The sequence below is a fragment of the Phoxinus phoxinus genome (assembly GCF_949152265.1).
Source record: "Phoxinus phoxinus genome assembly, chromosome: 16".
In the NCBI taxonomy this organism is placed as follows: domain Eukaryota; kingdom Metazoa; phylum Chordata; class Actinopteri; order Cypriniformes; family Leuciscidae; genus Phoxinus; species Phoxinus phoxinus.
Window position 1 is genome coordinate 8,621,657 of NC_136891.1, and position 24,852 is coordinate 8,646,508.

Consider the following 24,852-nt stretch of genomic DNA (forward strand, 5'->3'; position numbering starts at 1 on the left):
CACTTTTTAAAAGCAGAATTTATTAGATATGGTACCTCTGACATTTGTAGAGATGTGATAATGTCATTGTGTAAGTCTGCTAAATAACATATGTTTGGCCGTAATATATTTAGGCCTTTGGACTTAGCACTGGAATATAATGTTTGTTTAAAAAGGCAGCACTAAACACAACAGCACACAACTTAATTACGATGAATTACTAATTCACTTTCTGTCCATATTTACAACAAATCCTCAAATACATTCACAGCACACATTCACACCAGAGACCAGCTTACTGTATGTATATATATATATATATTTATAACATCCAAAAAAGAGACTCAAACAAAATGTATGACTTATGACTTATGATTTAGGGCTTGAATTTTCTGCATGTATCGCATACTCAGCAACAGCACAAATTCTGCTTGCTCGGTTGGTGCTGCCATTTGAAATTGGTGGTTAATTTTTCAATGTCAGTTTTAAATCATAATGTTTTGCCTATTTCAATTTGCCTTTCTCCTATGTCGGTCACATAAAAATAACTCGCACTTAATTGCGTTATTTCAAACCCTACGCACGGGTTGATTAAAGTGGCCAGTCACTATGGAAACTGGCATACAGTGATTCACCAATACTTGGCTGTTTTACTTAACAACAGATTATTACTGGAGAAAAAAGGTTATGTTTCTGGCTGGTAGTCTCTGGGTACGAGGACTAATAGAGATTACCAATAACAGGTGATGTATTTGTGCAGAATACAAGTTATATTTTATAAAACAAATACACACTTTCTGTTTTATTATGCTTAATTTAAGTAATAAAAACACAGCACACTATAAAGAAATACTGTAGACACTGTACACAAATTTTTTTTTTAGTGTAATATGTATTCATAGTGCTCTGTGAGAAGCAATATTTTAAAAGGATGGTTCACCCAAAATGTATTTTATTTAGATTTTATATGAACAAATACGAGGTTCAGTCATTTTGTGTGTACTGTTCCTTTAAGATTCTTTCAGCTACTGTTTGTAGCTACTGCTAAAATGTTCATAATGTATATTGGTCAATTTAATACATAAATTAAGACTACAGAGTAAAGTACGATTAAGATCGGTTTTCCCTGACAGGAATATAATGTGTTCGGCACGTACGTTTGCACAATTTTTTGAGATATTCACAGAATGTTCATTCTTTTCTGCTGTCCCTCAACAGTCAGGTCCCCTTGATGCAGTACCTGACAGGACAGGAAGTAGCAGGAGTTGGGCTGAAAATCTGCATGTGATCAACCCCTGGATCTCCCAGGCCACGTGGGGTCCGCCTCAAAGCTCCCAAGCATGCTGGCCGGACAGCGCAGGAGAAAGGTGCACATTCAACATTAGGTTTGGAGGACAGCAATCAGAGCTGCTGAGGGGCGGCCTGCTCCCTGTAGCCTGTCAGTACAAGAACATCAGAGATCACAAGACGGCTGTTACTGTACGTATACATCACAATTCAAACGTTTAGGGTCACTAAAATAATAATGTTTTTAAAACGTCTTCTTATGGCCGTGACACACCAAGCCGACGTAAAAGAACTAGCGACGACAAAAGCTGACTATGTTGAATGAAAATATTTCTGCTCGGTCTGTCTCTCGGACTTCTTTGCTTACTTTCATCACTTTTTGCTTTTATTCTGATGCACTGACTCGTTCGCTAAGCTTAACAGCCAATATATTTTAAAATGTAATTTATCCCTGTTCTGAAAAAGCTGAATTTACAGATGTCTTCAGTGTCACATGATCCTTCAGAAATCGTTCTAATATGCTGATTTGGTGATATTATTATCAAAGTTGAAAATAGTTGTGTTAATATTTTTGTGGAAACCGTGCTAAAATAATGTTCAGGATTCTTTGATAAGTTCATATATAAATCCTTGGAAACAGTATAAATGTCTACTGTCACTTTTGATCAATTTTATGTGTCCTTGCCTAATAAATGTATTGATTTCTTTCCAAAACAAAAACAACCTACTGACCCCAAACTTTTGAACAGAATAAACGTAGATTGTGTAGCTTAATGATTGTAGGTTGTAGGTTCTAATCAAAGCCTGATCCATAAAGTCAAATACAGTATATCCATAAAGCCTTTTTTTTTACTCAGCCTCGTGTCACTACAAACTCGTAGGAAATAATTTTTGTAGGCCACAAAACAACTAATTTTAGTGACTAATAACTGCAATTTTGGTTTGTTCCTCATTTTGTTTTAGTGTGTGCTATATTTTAGCATAATAGTTTACCAAATAAGTAATAATTATTGTTAACTAAAACTAGTTCAAATAGTTTGAAATAAAGTCAAAATAATAATATTCGATGAAAACTTGAACATAAAAACATAGGCGGCAAAATTCTAAATGCCTTGGTGCTAAGATAATTTTTTTTGTATATAAATAATACTAAAATAAACCTGTTATCGATAATTATTTTATTACACTGAATCCTTTTTGTGATGTCAAACGAGGTTAAAAACTGAATGACCAAACAACAGTTTAATTTCTTACAGAAAGCCTACAGAAAGTTTGAAACCATCTTCAGCATACCTAAATATGTAAAAAAAAAAAAAAAATCAGCTCCTCGCCAACAATGCTCAATGTTACCACCTGATGCGAGTGGCACTTGACACATCAATTGGAGGCGTCTAGAGGGGCGACTCAGTTCGGTTTTCTTACACATCTTCTCTAAAGTGCCTCGCTGGTTCAGCTCGAGTCTGCATATATTTACATATTACAGGTTTTGGCTTTATCTTTAAGCATTTATAGTGATATTTAGAATGGGGATAGACTATAATGACTCGTCATGGCCTTCTTAAAGCATTGCATTATAACAGGTTTAAAACGCAGATGACTCAATGCATTAAAGCTTTCAAGATCCAAGCTTCAAATAACAAGTCAGTTTTTTTTTTTTATTGCATGCAAGCCATTTAGTAATCTGTGCTGCAAAACGTAAGCCAAATGTATTAGTTGAAGGGATAAGTAACTGTAATTATTTGTTAATATTCATGGCATTCTAAACCTGTATGCCTTTCTTCCAGGCCACTTTTTTCAGTGTAATGAAAATGAATGAGGATTGGGGCTGTCAAGCTGACAAATGACCAAAAAGCACCATAAAAGTATCATGAATTTGGTCCTTTCTTCCTTCAGAGCTCTTCAATTATTCAGTCGATCCATTCCACAATAGTCTGAATGATTCATTCACAAAACAGACTGATCCGATTCTCACTGACTAAATGATTCAGGAGGTTAACAGCCCACAAAGCTACTTTATGAAAATATGGTATACTATATGAACTACTTTTATTAACTATTTTATTTTATTGTTATGGTGCATCCTTTTTAAACCTTGACAGCCCTATTTCTCATTCAATTTGATTATATTAGCCTCATTTATCATATCATTTAAACACAATATTGTTAAAAAATGTGAGTTTCATGAAAACTAAAATCATGCATGTTTGATTCTTGAGGTGAACTATTACTTTAAACTGTCTTTCAAGGCTGCTGTGCCACAAAGGCAAGGCTGCTTAAAGATCTAGTCAAAGGGCTCAGCGTGCGACTGAAGGAGTTATAGTGGTGCATCGTTGTATGAAGTCTCACGTCTGCAAAGCTTCTTTTCTAATGAGCGCTATGGTTCTACTGGCATTTAATGGACAAAAAGTGGATCAAACAGACTGAGAGGAGACTGGCAGATGGCAGGTAGTGGGAGGCACATTATCCAAGATGGATCAGAATAAACAGAATGGGAGAAGCCGAGCTTGCAGCATGTGTAGTGATAATGGGCTGAAATGAGTGACCAAACTGTGAGGACAGCAGACCTGTATCAAATATATTATGTTTTGCTGTTTAGGATATTGCCATGCTTTTTTTTTTGTATTGCATTTAGAATGGTTTACATAAGTGTACTATTTCATAATGCTCACATACACACTGCAAAGTTTTAACATTTGCATTCAAATGCAAAAGTGAATCCTAAATTACCATTCTGTAAAAAAAATTGGAATAGTTGACAGTGATTATCCATAGAGTGATTTGGCTCATGTCTCTGAATATAAAATATACATGTAATTTACATGAGGTTCGGACAAATTTTGATTTGCTTAAATCTATTTAAAAAATATATTATAATTTGAATGATTCTTGAAAAACGTATCTTGTTTCAGGATGAATCACTGTTTTAAAAAAAAAAAGATATATTCAATGACTTACTCATGAAAAAGTATTGGGATGTTAATGTGGTGTTGCGCAGACTGATCAACGAGATTTGCTGCTCGCAGTCGGGGGCGGAATTGAAAACAGGGCCGTCAAGTCAGACACTTTCTGCTTCCCGTAGCGATGCTCGCATGGTGTTTACGTGGGCTACTTTATCACAGGTGAAGTGGATTAGATGGAATATTAGTCAAATACATAGAAATTTCAGATGTTTTCACGAGGCAACAGAAACACTTTTTATGTATTGCTTAATACAGCACCATCTGTAAAATAATACATTTCATGAGCCTATACTATTTTAAAACCAATAAAGTGGGTCTATATATTTTTATCAGTGTTATTTTGATAGCCATGACACAATATAACATTATGATTACATGAAAAGAGTTTTTTCTGTTATAAAAACATTTGCATTAACGGAACTGAAGGTGTCAGAATAAGCACGAAACACACGTCATTGTTGTCATCGGTGAATCCGACCGACCGTGGAAAAGCTGTGTCGTCATCAGAAAGCTGCAATAATTTGCTTATACATGAGAAGTAACGGCTTGTTTTTGTAATCTTGAATCTGAAACGCTTATACATTTATTTTGTAACTGTAAATACTCTGAAGACTTTTGGAAGCAGGTATCTGATGGTTTTTGATACATTCTACAAAATAATCAAAATAGATGAGGCCATGTTTTTCTTCTTGGACTGTAATACTGGCTCAGATATAATTGATAACACATTAAAGTTAATCATTCTTCTGGGGAAGTTTCATATACATAAAGCTAAAGTAATGTCTATAACACCCTCTTTTAATTTTTTCTGTAAAGATCTTAAAATATTCCATGACTCATTGAACTCAATTACTAGAAATAAGAAATGCATAAAAACATCTCTTTTGTTGAAAAAAATAATTTGTAGAATTTAATGTTTTACTCTGTATAAGGTAAGATCTGTTATACGTTTTCCCCAATATCTGTTTGTTTTATGTTTGATGTTAAATGTCATTGTAAACTTTCAAAGTTTAATAAAAAAAAAAAAAAAAAAAAGTAACGGCTCAGCAGTGCTAATACCGATTTGAATGTTCGCTGTGGACATACTTGTCAAACGTTTAATAGACATAGCCGAATCATTGTAATTTAGGAATAACATTGCATAGCCGTTTGAATCGAGATTGTGATCTTTTAACGATGAATCGTGCAGCTCTAGTGTTTATAATAAAAGCTTATTTTTGCACTGCATCTCACCTGCTTGAGCATTTTACTCAAATATTTGATGTCAAATCCCTTACTTTCCTGGACGATCTTGAGGTTACAAAGGACGAAGAAACATTGCCTTTACAACAAAACACTTATTTTTTGCAGTGTAGATGCAGTATGTGGCCAATGCATGCAGGTTATGTTTTATAATATTATAATATCTATCTGAGACAGGTCTGAGTATGAGTTGTGACACAACAAAAGTCAAATATTAGGTCCACCTACCTTCAGAGACTTTCAATCCAAAGGTTGTGAAGTTGTAAAATAAATAAATAAATAATAGATTAGATATTTGAAATAAATCCATAAAAAGATACATGCAGAACAAAAGCAAGTCAAAAAGGAATCCTGAATCACATTCAACAACAGCGCAATAAAATCGAATCTGTGTTAAAATATTCAATAAGAGTAAAATTGTTCCATAGGAAAACCATGTGACGTGAGAAATTAAAGTTCTGCGAGTTGCTTCGTCCGCCTACACAGAACAATTACTGCAGCGCTTTCAGTCCACTCCTACCAACAGACCGGTCTAATAGTCATTGTTCAAAGAATTCTGGCATCTTCTACTGCCCTAGAAGGCGGAGATGGTATTATAAGGAGCGAGAAACGTGGGGTTGAACTTAAACATGAAAGGAGTTGACTATGGCCCAAATTGTGACTGCTGAAATCCTGTCATCTTTTCTTACACTTACTACGCATGATAAAGGGATAGTTCACCCAAAAATGAAAAATCTGTCAGCATTTACTCACCCTCATGCTGTTCCAAACCTGTATTACTTTCTTTCTTCTGCGGAACAGAAAATTATATATTTTGAAGGATGTTTTAACTATTTTTGTCCATTTAATGAAAGCCCAAAACAACATTTGATGGCATTGACTTTAATTGTATGGACTAAAAAAGACAAAATATCTTTTTAAAATACCATCGTTTGTGTTCGACAGAAGAAATAAAGTCATACGGGTTTTGGGACGACTTGAGGGTGAGAAAATGATGACAGAATCTTATTTTTTGGGTGAACTAACACTTTAACTTTATGTTCTAGTTTTTCAGGAAATTATAAAAAAAAGATCTGTGAGATCATGACCATCAACTTCTTAAAGTGTGATTTAAATTAATATATTTTATATTATAAAGTATATCTAAACTTTATCTATTCACTATTTAATGGAACACAAAAGTAGAATTATTTTAAGGATCCATTTTTTGGGATTTATTTATTTTATTAGTTTCTATTTTAACAGTTCATATAGAGATCGTTGCTATCAAAATCCAGCAAGGACCAAAAATAAGACCTTTTAATATAAATGAAGAATAAAATAACCTTGCTTTGGTATTACTGAAGCATACTCACTTGCGAGAATGACCATGTCCATTCCCCAAAATATGCTCATGATCCAGCCCACCATGACAATGGCAGTGACGATCTGAATGAAGGCAGCGGCGATGTTCAGCCAGAACACACAGCACATGTGCCTGTCGGGCAGGTCTGTCCTGGCTCCGCACAGAACTGTGAAGGCCGAGATGAATGTACCTGTCACAAAAATACAGTGAGATGCTGTCAACATGAGACGATATGATCCTCTTCTGTGGTTAAAATGGTTAACGCAAGCAGTATGATCTCAGTCTTAATCTCAGCCTAAAACCGCACACTCATGATATCATTCATCAGGTTGTGAATTATAGGCATAATTATGGCATAAAATATTAACAACAGAACTTGAATATAAATGAACATGGTGGTTTTAAGAGCAGTCAGTGTCAGACATGCCTGTAGGTTTCGTACATTGGTGGTCTGGGTTGAAATTAATGTTTGTTCTATGCTTAAAACTTTATCGTTGAATAACAACTTACATTTTGGTCCGTATTATTATTCACACAACATAGCACACAAATTATATGGACTACTAATATGATTCTTTCTGGTCGTTTTTATGTTTTTAACTGTTGTTATATGAAAAAAGATCTTTGTCAAGAATCTTTAAACTTTTTGGAACAACATGAAATTTTCATTTTTAACATAATTGGCATCCACAACCTTGTTTACTTCCATAATCTGAAGTATTTACAAGTAAAACAGGAAATGTAACAAGAAAAAAAAATGTATTGATTGAATGGTTAAAATTTGGCTTCACATAGCCGGATGGAGCCAGACAAGACAATACAATACAAAACTCCATGTAATAATATATAACAAGTCAATTTTTCATAAGTACATTGCTTTAAAATTTGAAATAGATTGTAAATCTTCAAATGTTACTATTCTGGTATGGGTCTTTATCCACTGATCTGCAAGACCAGTCTTAAAGGGGTGGTTGAGTATGATTTCACTTTTCTAACTTTAGTTAGTGTGTAATTTTGCTATTTGAGCACAAACAACATCTGCAAAGTTACGACGCTCAAAGTTCAAAGCAAAAGGAGATATTTGCTTTTAAAGAAATCGTTTTTTAAGGACTACAACAAACACTGGGACTACATGACATTCCTCTCGGGTTCCTCATCACCAACCCTAAAATTGACATAAACCCCGCCCCCGGAAACAAGCAGTCCATGTTGAGAAGAGGAAGAGTTGTTGTAGTCCAGCATATTTGTGAGTCAGCTCAAACTTTAGCATCCATCTTTTCACATGTAATAGAAAGTCACTGTGTGTGCATCTCACAACAGTTCCTATACGAGCGACTTATAGATTATCATGACAGAATCTGCTAATTGAAGATAGTTAACTCGACATCAGCAACATAAATTCATCAACTAACCATTCAGAGACGTCCTGTTGCATTCTACGTGTTATCACTTCTTCTTGAGTCTCTCCATCTTTGTCTGACTCCGGTTTAAACAAAAGACAGAACAGGTTTTGACATTTTACTGTGTGTCTGTGAGGTAATCAGAACTGCTAACACACACAAGCTCTTGAAACTCCGCCCTCTGTGTTGGGAACAGCAGCTCATTTGCATTTAAAGGAACAGACGCAAAACGGTGCGTTTTTGCTAACCCTCAAAAAGTTAACATGCTATATAAAAATATCTGTGTGGTATTTTGAGCTAAACCTTCACATACACACTCTGGGGACATCAGATATTTATTTTACATCTTGTGAAAATGGCATTTTACCAGCCTTTTAAGAGGAGTATCACTTGGGCACTTTTGGAAACTTTGTATTAAAGGGGCATTACAGCTGGCGGTTGAAATTGGTAATTTCATTGGCCACAACTTGTCAGATTGAGGACACGCAACCGGCACAAGCGCAATTGACAATAGAAGGCAGCGAGCCTTACGCTGTAAGTTGATGAGATGATTTATCCGTGTTTCAACATGCCGCTCTGGACATAGAGCTTTTTATAATAGACGTTGAAGCTTTTTTTCTTGTAGAATCTGTGATCTCTGACCCAGCTGCAATGCGCTGTGTTTTCCGCCAACTGGCAACCCGGGGTGTCGAAATACTATTGGGTAAATTGGCAGTGGGCGTGATCACACAGACCAAAAGTAGACATTCCGACATAGGAAATTCATTTCAAAGTAGAATAACTGGCTGTAGCATTGTTTTACGGAGAAACAAGTATGTATATGTAGCATGTTTCCTAAATATCTGCAAATATATGGTATTTTTACGCTTTTTTATACAGCACCTTTAACCAGCATGGCACCGTAACTCACCAAGACATCTCTTGTCATATAGATTTCTTCTATCCAGGGCAATTAGGTTATGAGGAGCTTTCCATATTTGTAAGGCAGATAAGCATACTGTAAGCTCCACAGATAGAGATTGAGTGAGAAAGCTGCACTGTGCTGTCATGCGCAGTTCAGCATCTCATTAGTATTATCACAATAATAGATTCAAATGGGGAGGACAGGGGTTGAACATTCGCATAGCTCATAAACTGACGAGTCTCCTGATTGTGAGAAATGTACTGTAAGCGGTTACAGCCTGTCCTTTGGTCAACAGTATGGTCTGGCTGGCACTATGAAATGTTTGGCTATTATAGAGAGTAACTGGGACAGAACCTCTTAAGTTTATCTTTTGGAAGGGGCTTTCCAAGTTGAGGATGAAAAAAAAAAAAAAACCTTTCTCAATGTTCTTATTCCCACGGCCGTTATACAAACAATACGCTTACTGTCCCAAAAAGCAGCTTACAACAGACACCAAAGAAACAAAGAATGAATTTAGGAAATGGAAAACAACAATCTCTCTTTCTCTCTCCATCCCTTTTACTCAAGGATATGCACCAACATTTTCATTCATCTATTTATATTAATCTATTTTCTAATTTTAGTAATATTGTAAGATATTACAATAAAAAAAAACTGTTTTCAATTTGATTATAGTTTAAAATGTAATTTTCTATTTCTTGTAGCTAAACCAAAGGTCACCATGCCTATTTATAACAAAAGTGCTTACATAGCAGAGACGTTTAAAACTGACCAAATTTTTTTATGAAAATGACAGTGGCACCCGAAAACCTTCAGCAGTCTGCAAACGCTCTCCTAGCAACATTGTCTCTCTCTCAAAAGAAAAGGAACTCAACGGGATAATTAACCTCCCACACTGGCAATGGGGCACATGTGAGGAAGGCTAGGGGAAATTATAGTGATTGTGAGCCTAATGTGCGGGGATTAGGACCTCTACTGTATCTTATCTTCATGAATCCCTTCTTCAAAGAGAAAACGAGCGTGAATGTGTGCATGTCTGAATTACATGTGTGGCGTATGCAAGCAGACGTTTGCCATGTTTGACAGGCAGAAGCATTGTTGCAAGATCACACTGATGATTTGCAGTGCAGTTTGCAATGATTTGCAGAAATGTTTCTTGAGCATCAAATCAGCATATTAGAATGATTTCTGAAGGATCATGTGACATGTGAAAATTCAGCTATGCCATCACAGGAATAAATTACATTTTAGAATATTTTAAAATTAATCTAAAATCTAATAAATGTAAAAAAAATTATAGGCTACATTTTATTTAAAATATTTCAAAATATTACTGTATTTTGATCAAATAAATGCAGCCACTAGTGTATGATTTTATGTATGTATATGTATATATATAATTAAATAAAATATAAAATGTATATATTTATTCATTTTTGAGGGTATCTACTATCCATGAGTCACATCAATGTGATTTCTGTGAAAGCTAGCTAGGTAGCATAAGCTAATGTAATAATTTTTTCAAATCCATATGGAAAACATTAAACGCATCATTCACTAGCCCTCAGTGTACACACTGACCCTCTAAAATACAATGCACACTGTGTTTGGTCCACAGGTGGCAACTAGCTAGTATAACAGAGGTATTTCAAATGCAAGGTGAAGGATTAGCCTCAAGGTATAGGCCTAGAAAACATGCACAGCGATCGCACCGGAAATTCCGCAACAGCTCTGCGGCCTCTATTTATAACAGCTCAAGGATGAGCGCCAAGACAGCTTGCGAATAGACACAAAAAAGTCAGTCTGACAGCCTGCAGTCATCACAGTTTTCACTCATTCTGTGAGGTGCTGATTACTCATCGGTCATTTACTCTCTGTTCAATCCTTTCCAAAAAAGAGAGAGAGTCGTTTAGGTCAACACTGTCTTTTATGAGGCTCACAGCACCAATACTGCTCATTTAATACAGAATTTAAGGGACAATTTCACTTGGAATAACTGGGCCTTGAGAAGATCAGAAATGTGAGAAACAAGTGCGCTTGAACATTTTGCTATATGAAAAAACCCACAAGTAATTTTCATCATCCCAAAACTTTATTGCCGAATATTACAATATGTTTTTTCAGTCCACAGAGTTTGTAGCTCTGTTTATTGGTAATATAGAATCGTTCATTAATCACACTGCATGTCTTATGTAATCTGAAGCAAGAGCATCAGTGTACGGTAATTTGTTATCGGGTGTCTTTGCTGATTGCCACAGTGCAGCTGTATTAAAAATGAGACCAGAGCAATAACAGTCTCTGGATGATGTTATCCATTCATCTCATTTTGAGTGAAGAGACCGTCTGTATAAAATTAGGAAGTTACAGTGCTCAGAGGGACTCGTATCTGCTGCCAAAAACGTTGCGCTGGAAGCTATTTTTCTGCTCTCAAAGCAAACTATTGTCACAAAAACACCAAATGACCCCTAATTCCAGTAATCATATATTGTAACTGAGCTGTGCAAAAAAAAAAACAATCAGCTCCAGTTTAATTAAAGAAATCCTCTGCGGTTTCTTTCAATGCACTTTTGCGAGACACTGGTTTCCAGTTTGTTTTTCTTCCTTACTTTTGGGTTGGGTCTCAGCCTTATAAGTCACGTCCACCACACACATACTGTACTGTCCGTTCACTGACTCTCTGATGCATATTTTACAGCTTTTGTTTTGTCTTGGCCTAATAAGATGAAAAGTTGACCAGACCTTTTGTTGGTTAGTCTAAGATCTAGGTTTAGACTATCAAATCTAACATTGTCCAAAAATGCACACTTCCCTAGAGCAATTATGCAAACAGCGAAAAAGTTTATCTGCATATGCTGAGATAACTAAACTAAACTAAACTAACAGCCAGGCTGCTCAAATGTACACTATCGTTCGAAAGATTGGGGTTGGTGACATTTTTTATGTTTTTGGAAGATGTCTCATGCTCACATAGGCTGCATTTATTTAAAAAGAAAATTAAAATAAATATTATTTGAAATACAATTAGAATTTTTTTCTTGAATCTTTTAAATATTTTTAATATGCATTTTAAAATGTCATTTATTCTAGTAAAAGCTGAATTTTCGGCTTCAGTGTCACATGATCCTTCAGAAATCATTCTAATAGGCTAATTTGCTGCTCAAGAAACATTGCTTATCATTATCAATGTTCAAAACAGTGCAGCTTAATATTTTTGATCAAACTATTTTTTTTTTTTTTAGGATTTCTTTCTTTGTTTAAAGCATCTATTTATTTTGTTTGTAAAATTGTTAGTTTATTTTTTTAAATCAGTAATGTAAGCGTTGGTATAGCAATAAACGTGTTAGTTATGGTTAAATGAAGCATATGAGTAAATCATTTCCACAGTTGTATGTACATCCGTTAAAAAATATATACAGGTCAAAGTACAATGCTAAGCTAGTGGATGTATTAAGTATATTTTCATAATTCCCACCTGCATACTGTTCTTAACGTACTTCTACTGTTGAGCAGAAAGTTCTTCATTGAATATCATACATACTGTAAGTCATTATGGACACTTAAATTCGCATTGCAACTTGCAAAGCTTTGATTATGTTAAAATAATGAACCGAGTAACATTAAAAAACACCAAATTACAGCACCACTATATTGTTGACCTCTGCAGCCAGTCTATTTTTAGCCTGAGTCCACAAGAGAGTTGAGTTAGTCACACAAGCGTCCTCTACCTGACAGTCACGGGGTCTTCAGCATGTCTATACTTCTGTTTGCTTTGAAAAAGGCAGACAAGAAGCTTTTAACATTTTATTAAAGATCTAAAAGAAGTAATGTAATCTAAAATGATAACCAGGCTTAATTTTCTCATCCGTTTAAGTGCACTTTGAAGTACCCCCTCGGAATGAATTCATGTGCCGGCTTATCTACCGCTTTCAATCTTAGTGAAGACAGGCAGAGAAGCTTCTGCTGTCATGGAAACTAGAAGAGCAGGGCTAGAGCGATAAGTTCAATTCAAAGAGTGTTGGGATAGCATCGGCATGAGCAACACAAATCTCTCAAATTGCCCTGCTGAAAAAAAATAGTTTAAACCAGCATAAGATTTATGCTGTGTTGTTTTCACTGTAAATTACTTCGGTCATCACCTCTGGTCACTGTGATTTACTGTTCAACCTATTTGGTTTAAAATATCTTGTGGAAATGGGAAAATTAAAGCAAAAAGCATTTCATTAAATTGTTTTATTATTCACCACATTTAGCTCAGTTTTAGCATTTTCATAAAACTGTGCTTCTGAGCATTGATTTTTAAGCTAAATGCTTGAGATTTTTCCCATGTGAAATGACTTTTTTTTTTACCACTTTTAGACCTTGAGAACTTTCTTCAGATGAAATTCCATCCATATCTGATTACGTCTAAAGCAAATATTGTTTGAAAAGGATACATTCTTGGTCTACACAAAGCCCGAATGCAAAACAAGAGATTTGTTTTTCTAGTACCCTGAACAAATGATGCAAATGAGCACGCAAGCCTAAAATTAAACGGCTGTAAATCCAACTGTCAACATAATTTTGATGCCAACATTTATCAGAATGGCTGACCACATAAGGAAAAAAAAAATATTGAAAGATGCCACTCAAGAGGTTTGAGTCCAGTATCACAATTTAATTTGAAATCTGCAGTGTTGGGTATAGGAACCAGATTCAAAAACTCATTGGAACCAGGGTTGACAGGAAGTGGGATTTCCTGAATTCTGAGAAAAAAATGTTCGTTCGCCCATCCATCCGTCCATCCATCCATCCATCCATCCATCCATCCATCCATCCAAAGTTTGTCCTGATGAAGGTTAAAGGTACACTACAGTTTGTAACTTTTATTTGTTCAAAATGCACTCAATTTAAATAAGTCAATACAACATCAATCCTTCTTCCAAAATGTGTTTTTGTCTTACCCTGATATGGTAAGCCTATTATGTTTATATTTTAGACCTGTCGGGATATTGCGTACGTGTCACTTGCCTGTGTGAGTCTCGTCATATCATAAGAGAAAAGTTGAACTTGAAATTCAGGAACTGAATTGAAAATTAAAAGGCATTTTCAATGCTCAAGTCAAAGCTTAGTGTAGTCACAGCTTCTGAAGCACCTTATTTAACTCTTTCCATGCCACTGAAGATATTTTCCGTCATTTATGACACGTCGCTTCCCCGCCATTGATGAGTTTTTTTGGAAATTGATGTTTTTACTGTTACGGATCTTCTGAAACAGTACAGCATCACGAGATCCAAAAACAATTGAAGAAGATCTGTGAAAAAAAAAAGTAAAGGAGCGGATATAGAAGTTCCTTATGCGCACGTAAGCTAATGTGATCATATCGGATAAAGCTTTTTGTTTGAAATGTGTTTGTTGTTGTTTTTTAATGAAACTTGCCCAGATTCAAGTGTTCAAAAATAAATAAAAAATAAAATAAAGCTAGAATAAAATGAAAGTTTGTGAGTGATCAAAAATCACTCTGGCTGGCAACTTTTTTTTAGTAAACGCTGGCAAGGAAGGAGTAAAAATTAGCTTACTGTACTATTAGTCAAACAACCATTTCTTGCAACATCTCTGCATAAGCAAGCACCCAGGTACCCAGATCTTTGTCATTTCCTTTTAAACAAAATCTTCTAATAAGAATCTCAATTGGTGCACATCCAAATTAGCATGATTTGATTAGATCTGGCACCCAACACATGTCTTGCAAAGTATCTGCAATTAAAGGTGAAGAGAGCATGCTTGTCAAGCATGACTCACTAACTAGAGTGGTAATGGTCTCTGACAACCTGAGCGCAGACTGTGAGCTCAAGAGAGCCCCATTTGGCTCTTGGCATTCTCCCTTGTATCCTCATCATCCAAACATGGGCTCTCTTGTCATAATATTCTGCTCTAGTTTATGTATGAGCAACTGTGCGGCAAAAAAGGAGCTCGGCAAAGATGGAGCCCGCGTGCAGAGATGATATGAGACAGGCACATTACTGCCTGTAGAATGCATCTTTGTTTTGTAAGTATTTATATACAGTAGTTTATGCATTGATTCATGGTGCGGACCCGTGGACTGCGTCCTCCAAAAGCACTCCGTGTCCTCCAGACTCCAGAGGGACTGGCCGAAACTTGAGGAGGAAACGCTATGCTGAAGTGGACTGCAAGATTAGATGACTTTAGGCATGGGTCCACTGGGGGTATCCTGATGGATGAAACCAATATTGACATAAACACCAGAGGGCCACAAGTGGCTGAGTGATGTGGTCACAGGGTTGATTACTGTATGATCAATCTATCTGCAACTGTCAGAGATGGATTCCAAGCTCTGCAAATGTCCCTGATGCTAAGATGTCATAGAGGAACGGCATATTCCTGGTACCGTGGTATCAGTTCACACACACCAGCGCACAAAAAGGGAGTAAATATCCATGGCTGTGGGGTTAAAGAGAGATATCTGATGCCCTACATGATCCATAAAAGACGAGGGAGCCAAAGCGTATCAGCTCACCTACCAAGACGAACGATGGACTTGGGTAGCGCTTTACAATAAAGTCTCATTTGTTAACATCAGTTAATGCATTAATTAAAGTCACCATGAAATAAAAACTGAACAATTCTTATTTATTTATAGAATATTGCAGTATTTGTTATAAAGAGAAGCTGATCACTGCAGAGCGAGTGAGTAGAGCTCAGTGTTGCCAGATTGGAAATGTCCAGTATCGTACCAGAAGCTAAACATTTTTCGTATTTGGAAGAAAATCACTGTAGACTAGTCAAACGTACAGAAAGAATACAGTTATTTATCTAGACCAACAACTTTTTGACATGACCTGCATTTTACTTTATTGCTAAACTATTGACTTTAGCTTGGAAACAACTGACCTAAGCACCCCGGCAAGTTAACTTGTGCTTGTGAAAGAGAGTCATTCTCCACAATGATTGGCCGAGAAGACGTAACGTGAGATGACATGGAAGACATGCGTAACACCACATTCACGTTCTCCTCACAATCATGACGGTAGACATAGGATCCACAGCTAGATCAATTAGTATAGAAGCCCTGTGATTACAACGACCATCATTTTAAGTGTCACAAAATTATCGTACAATATGAGATTTTTTTCATTATTGATCGTACAAGGTCAAGATTATCATACAAATACGATAATTATCGTACGTCTGGCAACACTGGTGGAGCTTGACGACCGGCTTACCGTCACTAGATGTAATGGGCGGAGCTAGATGTCCAACCACACTCTAACTCCACCCATAACCCTATTGCTAAACATAGCTCCACCCACAGAGGTCTCGACATCATGCCCACGGACCGTTGGCTGAACATCTGATGATTAAAGGTACAATATGCAATATTTTCTGCCGCTAGAGGGCGCTACATTCCAAACAACAACAACAGCGTAGCTTGATGACGATGTGAAGGAGCGTGGAATCATGGGAACTGTCGTTTTTAACTCCACCGTGGATGTAAATCAGTCAGACAGGAATCGAAAAGTCATGTTCATGGTTCATGGATGAGGTAGAGTTCTATTTTTATAAATGTTGCGTTTAATTACATGCTTTTATTTAATTAAAATGAATTAACCGCAAGAAAAGTATTTAAAACTAAATTGGTTATCATAGATGTTACTGTATTTGTCGAATTCATTGTTGTGATAACGCTGCGCAGTTTTACGTGTTCTAAACAATTGTTGTAAAAGTACATTCGAACATACCCACATCATTTGGCAAAAGACTGATTAATCTTTATGTATAACACATGCTATATTTTTTTACATGGCCATAAACACCAGACGTGATAAACAATGTCAATAAACTAAACACAAGCCTAAAGCAATAATACTTTCCTTACATAAACGAACTATTACCGAATGCTACTATTTTAAAATTGACCCGTACGTTTATAGGACCTGTGTTTGTCGACAGCTGCAATCGGTAAAGAATAATTGTGTTCCATAACAACTGCGTGAAACAAGCTAACGTTTGTTGCTTGATAGACGCTACAACTACAACTTCCGCATTTGTCCAGGACTCCACGCAGTACGAGCGGAAACCGAGGGTAACGCGGATATGACGCCATTGACTGGCGACTCCCAGCTCACCCGGGATATATTTTGGGATATTTTAATGCAAAAATATGACATATTGTTCCTTTAAGGCACACAAAATGGAGGGGGAAAAAACAAGAAGTTTCTAAGTCGTCAGCTGATTGGTTGAATTCTATAGGATTTCCGGAAGACGTGTGTTGCTTTTTTCAACTGTGTGTCTAGAAACAAAGCCATCATGACAACTTCTTTTCTCAGAATTGTGAGATATAAACTCGCAATTGCGAGTCATAAAGTCCAATTCTGAGGGGGGAAAAGTATATCACAATCCTGAGGAAAAAAAGTAAGAATTGCAAAATGTAAACTCACAAGTCAGAATTGTGAGATAAAAAGTCACAATTACCTTCTTTATGTTTTATTCTGAGGCAGAAACAAGCTTACAAACTTTGCTGCAAAATAACCAAGAGTACGATAATTTCCTTTTCCCTGAGGTCATGCTTCCCAGCCTTATTAGACACAAAGGAGATCAATATTCTTCTGCCATGTGTGCTTTTATGCTTTCTAAAGTATCCTACAAAACAGCTGATGCTTTTAATGTGCAGTGCTACTAATCCTTAAAGAGAAATAAGACAATCCAATTGCTCTTTGAAGACAACATTACAGCACAATCTATATATGCAATTAAGAAAACGGGATGAAAGAAGATGGTCGCAAGAAGATGACCAAATACCAAAGATTAACAATTACTTAGACCAAAAGATCATGACTGAGATTCAAGGTGGAAATGACAGTACCGAGATGGATGAATGGATCAGCTAGGAAGGAGAAAAGGTCAAGTTATCAATCAGAGTAATGGTGTGGATGCAATTATTTATGATCTTTGTGATTATGTGTTCTGGTACGCTTGCAGATTCACATGATGGATCTATTACCACAGAATAAAAATTGTACATGAGCTGAAATAAAAACAGCTCTCGTTGAATTTTGACCTAAATATTAGCAAGAAACTTGATCTGATCCATGTCCATATACTCCAAGTGCACTTTGGTGCTTTAAAGCTCAATGAGAAATTAAGGTTGCATGATAGCATGATAATGAAACATGATAATGAAAAAGAAAATATCATTAAATAATCTATCTTAAAAACATGTGCCATGCTGTCAGAAGTATAATCTTTTAACTCATATTGATTTTAAGAATTTTTGAATGATTTGTATACCCTTTTCAAGATAAACTCAAACTCTAAAACGGCCATCAAGTAACAACATATTTTTCTTACACTTTGACTACAGTGTAAAAACGTTCATCAGTATTTAGCTAATTTAAACCTTAATTTCATAGCATTTTCTTTGGGTTTTACCATATGACAACTTGACCTAACCATTTCCTGTTTATGGATTTCTTGTCACATGACAATGAAATGGCTTTCTGCATGTTACTTATACCACTTCTATACAAACAAAACGGATTCACTATTTATTGTACGAAATAATAACACATGGTGAGCCAACCTACTCAAGGGTTATCCTTTTGACAATTTCAGCCTTTTGATGAGACTTTTCTTTTCTTCATTATACCACCCACTTCTGACTTCATGCCCCACAAAAACATAAAAATAGCTTTTAATTCAGAAATCGAAAACATGTTCATTGTAGGTGTATCCATTGTCTATATGAAGTGCATTTTTAATGTTTTGTAGTGTGAGAAGTAATATTAGTACAAAAAAATAATAATAATGAATGTGTCCTCATTAATGTACTGTACAACAATATTGTAGCCTATACTTTCACCAAAACCATAATGAAAACACATTAGGGAATGCATACAGATGAATTAGAATTAGAAAGAAATACAATAAGCATTGCTAAAAGTATAAAGACATTCCCATTGCAATTGTTTTGAAGTATAAACAATGCAATATCCCTTATAGTATATTTATGTATATAGGCTATACAGTATATGTATGAAAAGCTCATTTAAATTAGGCTACTTCAAGTGCACATTAAAAGAACTTGTTGATGGAAAGCAGTTTATTTCGGGTGTAAATACAAATACAAACGGTGTTATTTCTCGCAGGTGGTTGTGGTGAAATGAGCGAATTGTCCACTCGTACTCACCCAGTCCGGGCACAAATGTGTTGAGAAACAAGCAGATGACAGCTACTGGGAAAGGCATATATGGGATGGCAGCGCGTAAAGCTCCTTTCTTCTCCCTGACTTGAACAACAACTCCGCTGGTAGAAGAAGAAACTCCTTTTTCGTTCATTTCTGTGTCTTTCTGGTCCATTTCCCAATTTTTTTAATTAATTACAAACCTTGAACTCCTTGTTTTGGTGCGTGCTGGACACTAAGGCCGGTGACACACTGGATGCGTGGCGTAAGCGTCTCAGCTGCGTGGCGTGTCCGTTTTTATTTCGGCTCCCATGTTAACAGGTTAGAGCTTGCACACTGCTTGCGTGACACGCGCGTCTCAGGCGCGGCTCGAGCCGCGCGGAAAACGCGTGCATGCTAGAAATAGAACCGACGCCTATTTTTCACGCGACACGCAAGCGTGTTGGAAGCGTTTCCAGGCAAAATATAATAGGAAAATATGTTTATATGTCATTTTGTACACAAATACATATTAATTAATGACATTTTGATGTTTGAAAGTCTATAGGTTTACATAAATTCAGATATAAATGTAATTTAAAAAACAAAAAAATAAATAATAAATAATTATCGATTTTCAAATATTGCACCTGTCAAACAGTCTATTTTGCCGTCAATACTGTTGACGGTGTCCTTTATCAGTAGGCTTTATATGTATGTATGCTTAACATGAAGTATAGCCTTCCACAACTCTCCCCATATGTGAACAAGGGTGATCCAAATCACGTGACTTGACACTTTCAAGTAGGCTACACTTCGAGTTTGCAACGATGGACGACGGCAGGTTGATTGAAGAGGTGGAGAAACACCGACAACTGTACGATCCACAGGATCCTTGCTATAAAGATCCACGAAAAAAGGAGAAGGCATGGGACTCAGTTGCTACAGCTATTGGTTATAATGGTAGGTTTACTATATATTGCCTACATAGGCAACTTACCGATAGCCTACATGTGTTTCAATCGAAGTTTCAGGGTGTATAAAAAAATTAGCTATAGCCTATAGCCTATCTTTTCAGGTCGGTTATCAATATCATCCCTCCCTCCATTATTATTTCTCAACCAGCACACACTTTAATGCGGTCTCCTGATAAGTTTATAAATCCATTCAATACATAATTAAATACATTTGCCATACAAATCTTTTTTATATATATTTTAACGTCCAGTTGTTAAATTTTGTGTTATTTTTTGTCACTTTTACATTGTCCTAACAATATAATTAGCATTTCAAACGAAAGTTTGAAGTGATGTTCATCTGCCACATACCACAGAAAAACCTTTTAAAACACAAGTCACCAAATAGACTACAAACCAGAGCTTTTTTTAATGCAGGCCTATTGACTGTGATAATATAAATAAAATAAGTCATTTTGTAGAGATGTCAGTCTTTATTTAAGATAATTATTATAATTATGAACATAAAAAGGATATTAGTTAAAGGATATTTGTCATTAATCAAGGTGAACATTTTAAATTACAAACAAACATGACAAACTATAGAATAGAAAATAAAGTTGTTAAACTATTTACAATGAATGAATGTTGTGATGTGATCACATGCTCCCTTCCAGAGAATTGAAGAAAGCGCTGAATTTCTCACGCACTCCATAGGCATCCTTGCTGCCCCTGTTCCCTCCCATGTTCCTTATAATAGGCAACATGTGTCCTGTATGTTCTGCCTCATCCTGCCATCGTCGGTTTTGCGCTGGGTTGGTGAGGAAGTTGTGCAGGATGCACGAAGCCATAACGACAGTGTCCACAAAGTGTGGTGCCATCTGCAGCCTCGAAAGCAGCACTCTCCATCTCGCAGTGAGGATGCCGAAGGCACACTCAACAACCATTCTGGCTGAAGACAGTCTGTAATTGAAATTTTCTCGCCACCTTGGCAGACGATGACCCGGGAAAGGCCTCATGAGGTAGGTTTTCAACGGAAATGCCGCATCTCCAACAATGACATAGGGAATGGGACCCTGCACACCTGAACCTGGTAAAGGGCTGTCTTCGGGCACATTCAGTGTTTTGGCCTCCATGCCCCTGCCAAGCCGCGAAGAGCCGTACACCCCCCCGTCACTGGCCCGGCCAAAGTCTCCCACCTGGATGTAGGTGAACCTGTAGTCTGCATCCACAAGTGCCAGAAGAACAATTGAGAATGTCTTCTTATAATTAAAAAACAGACTTCCAGAATTGGCAGGTGCTTTGATGGTGATGTGCTTCCCATCTATTGCACCCAAGCAGTTTGGGAATTTCCACTTGTCCCAAAATTTGGAAGCAATGGCTTTCCACTGGTCCTCAGTTGGTGGAGGAATGTGGGTTGACATCATCTTTTTTTCTATGGCACTGCACGTCATGTGCACAGATGAGCACACAGTAATTGCCCCCAAACGGTACTGATAGGCCAGGCTAGCAAAGCTTTCTCCTGCTGCAAGGTATCTGTGTCAGAAAGAACAAAATGTCATTATCAATATGAGTAATTATAATATAGTAGTAATAATATTACAACAAAGTGTTAGTAGTATTGATGAGATTATATTTTATCCTCATAGGTGATGATTGCAAAAGAAGGTGGAAGGTGCTGAGAGATGCTTTTGTAAAACATAAAAAACAAAAGCATCCTCCCAGTGGCTCTGCTGGTGGAACAGTCAAGGAATGGAAATACGAGGTTGAAATGTCATTTCTACTGCCTCATTTGAATGCAAGAAGGTTAGTATGTACTTTAATTTCCTTATTTTGGTTATAGAAATACTTAATAACTTCTTAGGACAAAACTTTAAATTGTTTACATTATACACAAAGGTTGTTTATTAATTGTATAAAGTTAAGTGTTAATTAATTATCACAAGGACCACTGTTACTCTATTTTAGCTCAAGATGTTCATTGGATCCAATACAACCACTGGAAGACACACAGGACCCCATTGATTTGAGCGCAATAGAGGAGGATGTGGAGCGCACAGCAACTCCAACATCACAGAGGTGTAACACCCCAACCCCACCATCTGGGCCAATCACATCAACACCCCACTCCCGAATTAGTCCCACTCCAGCCCACCCCCGCATTCAAGCTATTCTGTCAGAGACTAGACAAAGCACCCAGTCTCAAACAAGACCTGCACGTGACAGGAGAAGACAAGTAGTAAGTGAAGCTGAGCAACAGCTACTGGACATCATTTCCATTCCAACTTCGAATGTCCCCCCTCATGTCCCTACTGCGCAAGAGGAGATGTACTATTTTGCTTTGAGTTTGGTGCCTAGGCTAAATAGGCTATCACGTGAGGCACAGGCCCAGGCCCAAACTCATTTTTTGACATTTCTCACTGAACTGGAGGACAGACAGCTGGCACAGATGAACACCCCAGGCCCTATAAGAGGAAGCCACTCTTCCACCTCCACTGCATTTCACCCATACAGCCCCGCACACACAGCCCGGTCCCAATATCATCCTGTTCCTCCCCAAGATGACCCTACCAGGACATTTTTGGAGAATATGTCTGACCCTTTACCCCACAGCTACCACAATTTTTAAATAATGGCATTAAAATGTAAATAGTTCAGTTTTGAAAATTAACATTATGTGAAATAATGTATCTGTTTTAGTGTAAAGAATAGTGTTTTGTTATTTAAACGTTTATAATGTTCAATTGTTTATTAAAAAAAAGTATTCTTGTTGAACTGTCTTTTGTTATTTTATTATAGAGAATAAAAAGCCTACCTGAGTGTAATGGCAAGCCTCTGCTTGGGCTCGATAGGATCACGGAAATTGGTTGTCTGCCTCGTCAGGTCGGGTCCGACAATAGACAGAATCTCCTCCATTTGTTCCACTGACATCCGAAAGTAATTCAGATGTTTTTCGGAATCAAGTTGCAACTCTGCAACGAGGTGATAATAAGCGCCGAAAGTTTTTCTTCTTTGATTCATGGGGTGAACCCACCATCGTCTGTTTCTCCTCCGGCGAATTCTTAACAGAAGAAGGGCCGCAATGGCTTTTCTTCTGTCAACAACTCGAACTGAAAAAGAACAAAATACCGTTATAATTTTCAATAGTAATAGGGACCCAGGAATAGACTTTTGTCCACTGTTATGGAAATTATTTTTTATTTAATTTCTCTGACACCATACATGTCACAATCTGGTGTCCTGTAAATAACACATTCAGGGCTTTTCAGAGACACCACATGTTTTGAGGTTTAAGTCTGACATTTATTTAGTTATCAAATTTAGCACTTTTAAAATGTGTCATATTTTCATATTTATGGAAATATGATAATATATTGTTATCATAATTAATTTGAACTACTTTTCAAATTGAATTTCATTAAACCAACATCTCAGGAAAACGTTATGGGGTTTCATCTTTACAGAACAGGGCGTTGATTTCATATATGTCCACTGTAGAGGACATCAGGACTTAAATCATGTTTACCAGGCATTTTTGGAGAAACAACAATTGAATATTGAAATAAATTATACATTAATATTCCAATTAAGTATGAGATATTATTATTAAAATGTTGCAAATTATTACTCCAATTACACTAATTTCATCATTACATCTTACTGCAAGAACACATTAATATGCAAATTAGATCCAGTGAAAAGATATATTGAATTAAATGGGAATATTAATTTATGACCATTTTAACTACATATTGGATAAAGTAAAATGGTGCATCAAATCATTACGTTAGATCTTTCATAACATATCTGAGAATCATCTTAATACAAATTGTGGTTAGAGAAAACCTGAAACCCCAAAATATATTGGTGACTGAAAATAAAATATCCCATTATTTTTGCCAATAGCCAACATATCATTTCATGTCATTTTATTTTTTAAACAATCGAGTCCTGGTGTCCAATACAGAGGTCATAGCATAACATAAGAATATAATATAATTTTTTTTCCCCAATTTGTTTATTATGCTCTTAACAATGTGATTACATGAAAAAATATGACACACTACAATAACAACGTAGTCTGTATTCTGAGTGACGGTCCAACATTAGGTAGGCTAAATAAGCTATTTAAAGCTACACAGATTTGTAAATGTTATTGAAATAAACAGACAGCCCACTTACCCATTTTTTGGATTTTGGATGTAGGTGTGTGAAAAAAGTTGAAATTGTTGTCGTGAAGACAAGAGCCTGGTCTGTCGACGGCCTCCCTCTGTCACCTACAGCAGCAGCAGCGCGCCAGCGCCGCGTCAGGCACGGTTCTGGTGTGTAAAGACAGAGAAAACGCGACGCAGCCGCGACGCAGCTGACACGCAACAGAAACGCCACGCTCACGCCACGCATCCAGTGTGTCACCGGCCTAACAGGCGCAGCTCCAGCGCGAGCGTAAGCTTGATGTTGAAGTGAGTGCGCGCAGCGAACGGTAGGCGTCACACTTACTACTGTGTCAGTGAGCCATAGTAGATGAGAAGGTCGTTACACAATAGATTTAAAGTCACAGTGGTGACTTTAACGAAGCTAAACGAACGATTATTCACGGATTATCCCGATTGTTTGTAATATTGT

The 24,852-nt window shown here is 36.6% G+C and overlaps 2 protein-coding genes across 4 annotated transcripts; both read right to left on the minus strand.

Moving 5' to 3' along the window:
- stum (stum, mechanosensory transduction mediator homolog) lies at nucleotides 1-24,741 on the minus strand. Of its 3 annotated transcripts, none has more exons than XM_079639020.1 (5): nucleotides 24,647-24,741; nucleotides 19,301-19,529; nucleotides 6,824-7,003; nucleotides 5,697-5,705; nucleotides 7-1,415 (listed from the first exon to the last, which is right to left on the minus strand). In XM_079639020.1, the coding sequence occupies exons 2-5, from the start codon at nucleotides 19,467-19,469 to the stop codon at nucleotides 1,381-1,383; spliced, it is 393 nt and encodes a 130-aa protein (XP_079495146.1). In that variant the 5' UTR covers nucleotides 19,470-19,529; nucleotides 24,647-24,741; the 3' UTR covers nucleotides 7-1,380. The 3 variants fall into 3 exon arrangements, with proteins under 3 accessions (XP_079495147.1, XP_079495146.1, XP_079495145.1); XM_079639019.1 differs by having other exon boundaries at nucleotides 5,697-5,713; nucleotides 6,823-7,003; XM_079639021.1 differs by lacking the exon at nucleotides 5,697-5,705 and having other exon boundaries at nucleotides 1-1,415.
- LOC307012402 (uncharacterized protein) lies at nucleotides 19,934-24,704 on the minus strand. Its single transcript, XM_079639017.1, has 3 exons — nucleotides 24,412-24,704; nucleotides 23,045-23,339; nucleotides 19,934-21,765 (listed from the first exon to the last, which is right to left on the minus strand). Exons 1-3 carry the CDS (start codon nucleotides 24,413-24,415, stop codon nucleotides 20,889-20,891), a joined length of 1,176 nt encoding a protein of 391 aa, XP_079495143.1. The 5' UTR covers nucleotides 24,416-24,704; the 3' UTR covers nucleotides 19,934-20,888.
- Nucleotides 24,742-24,852: the final 111 nt, after the last annotated feature.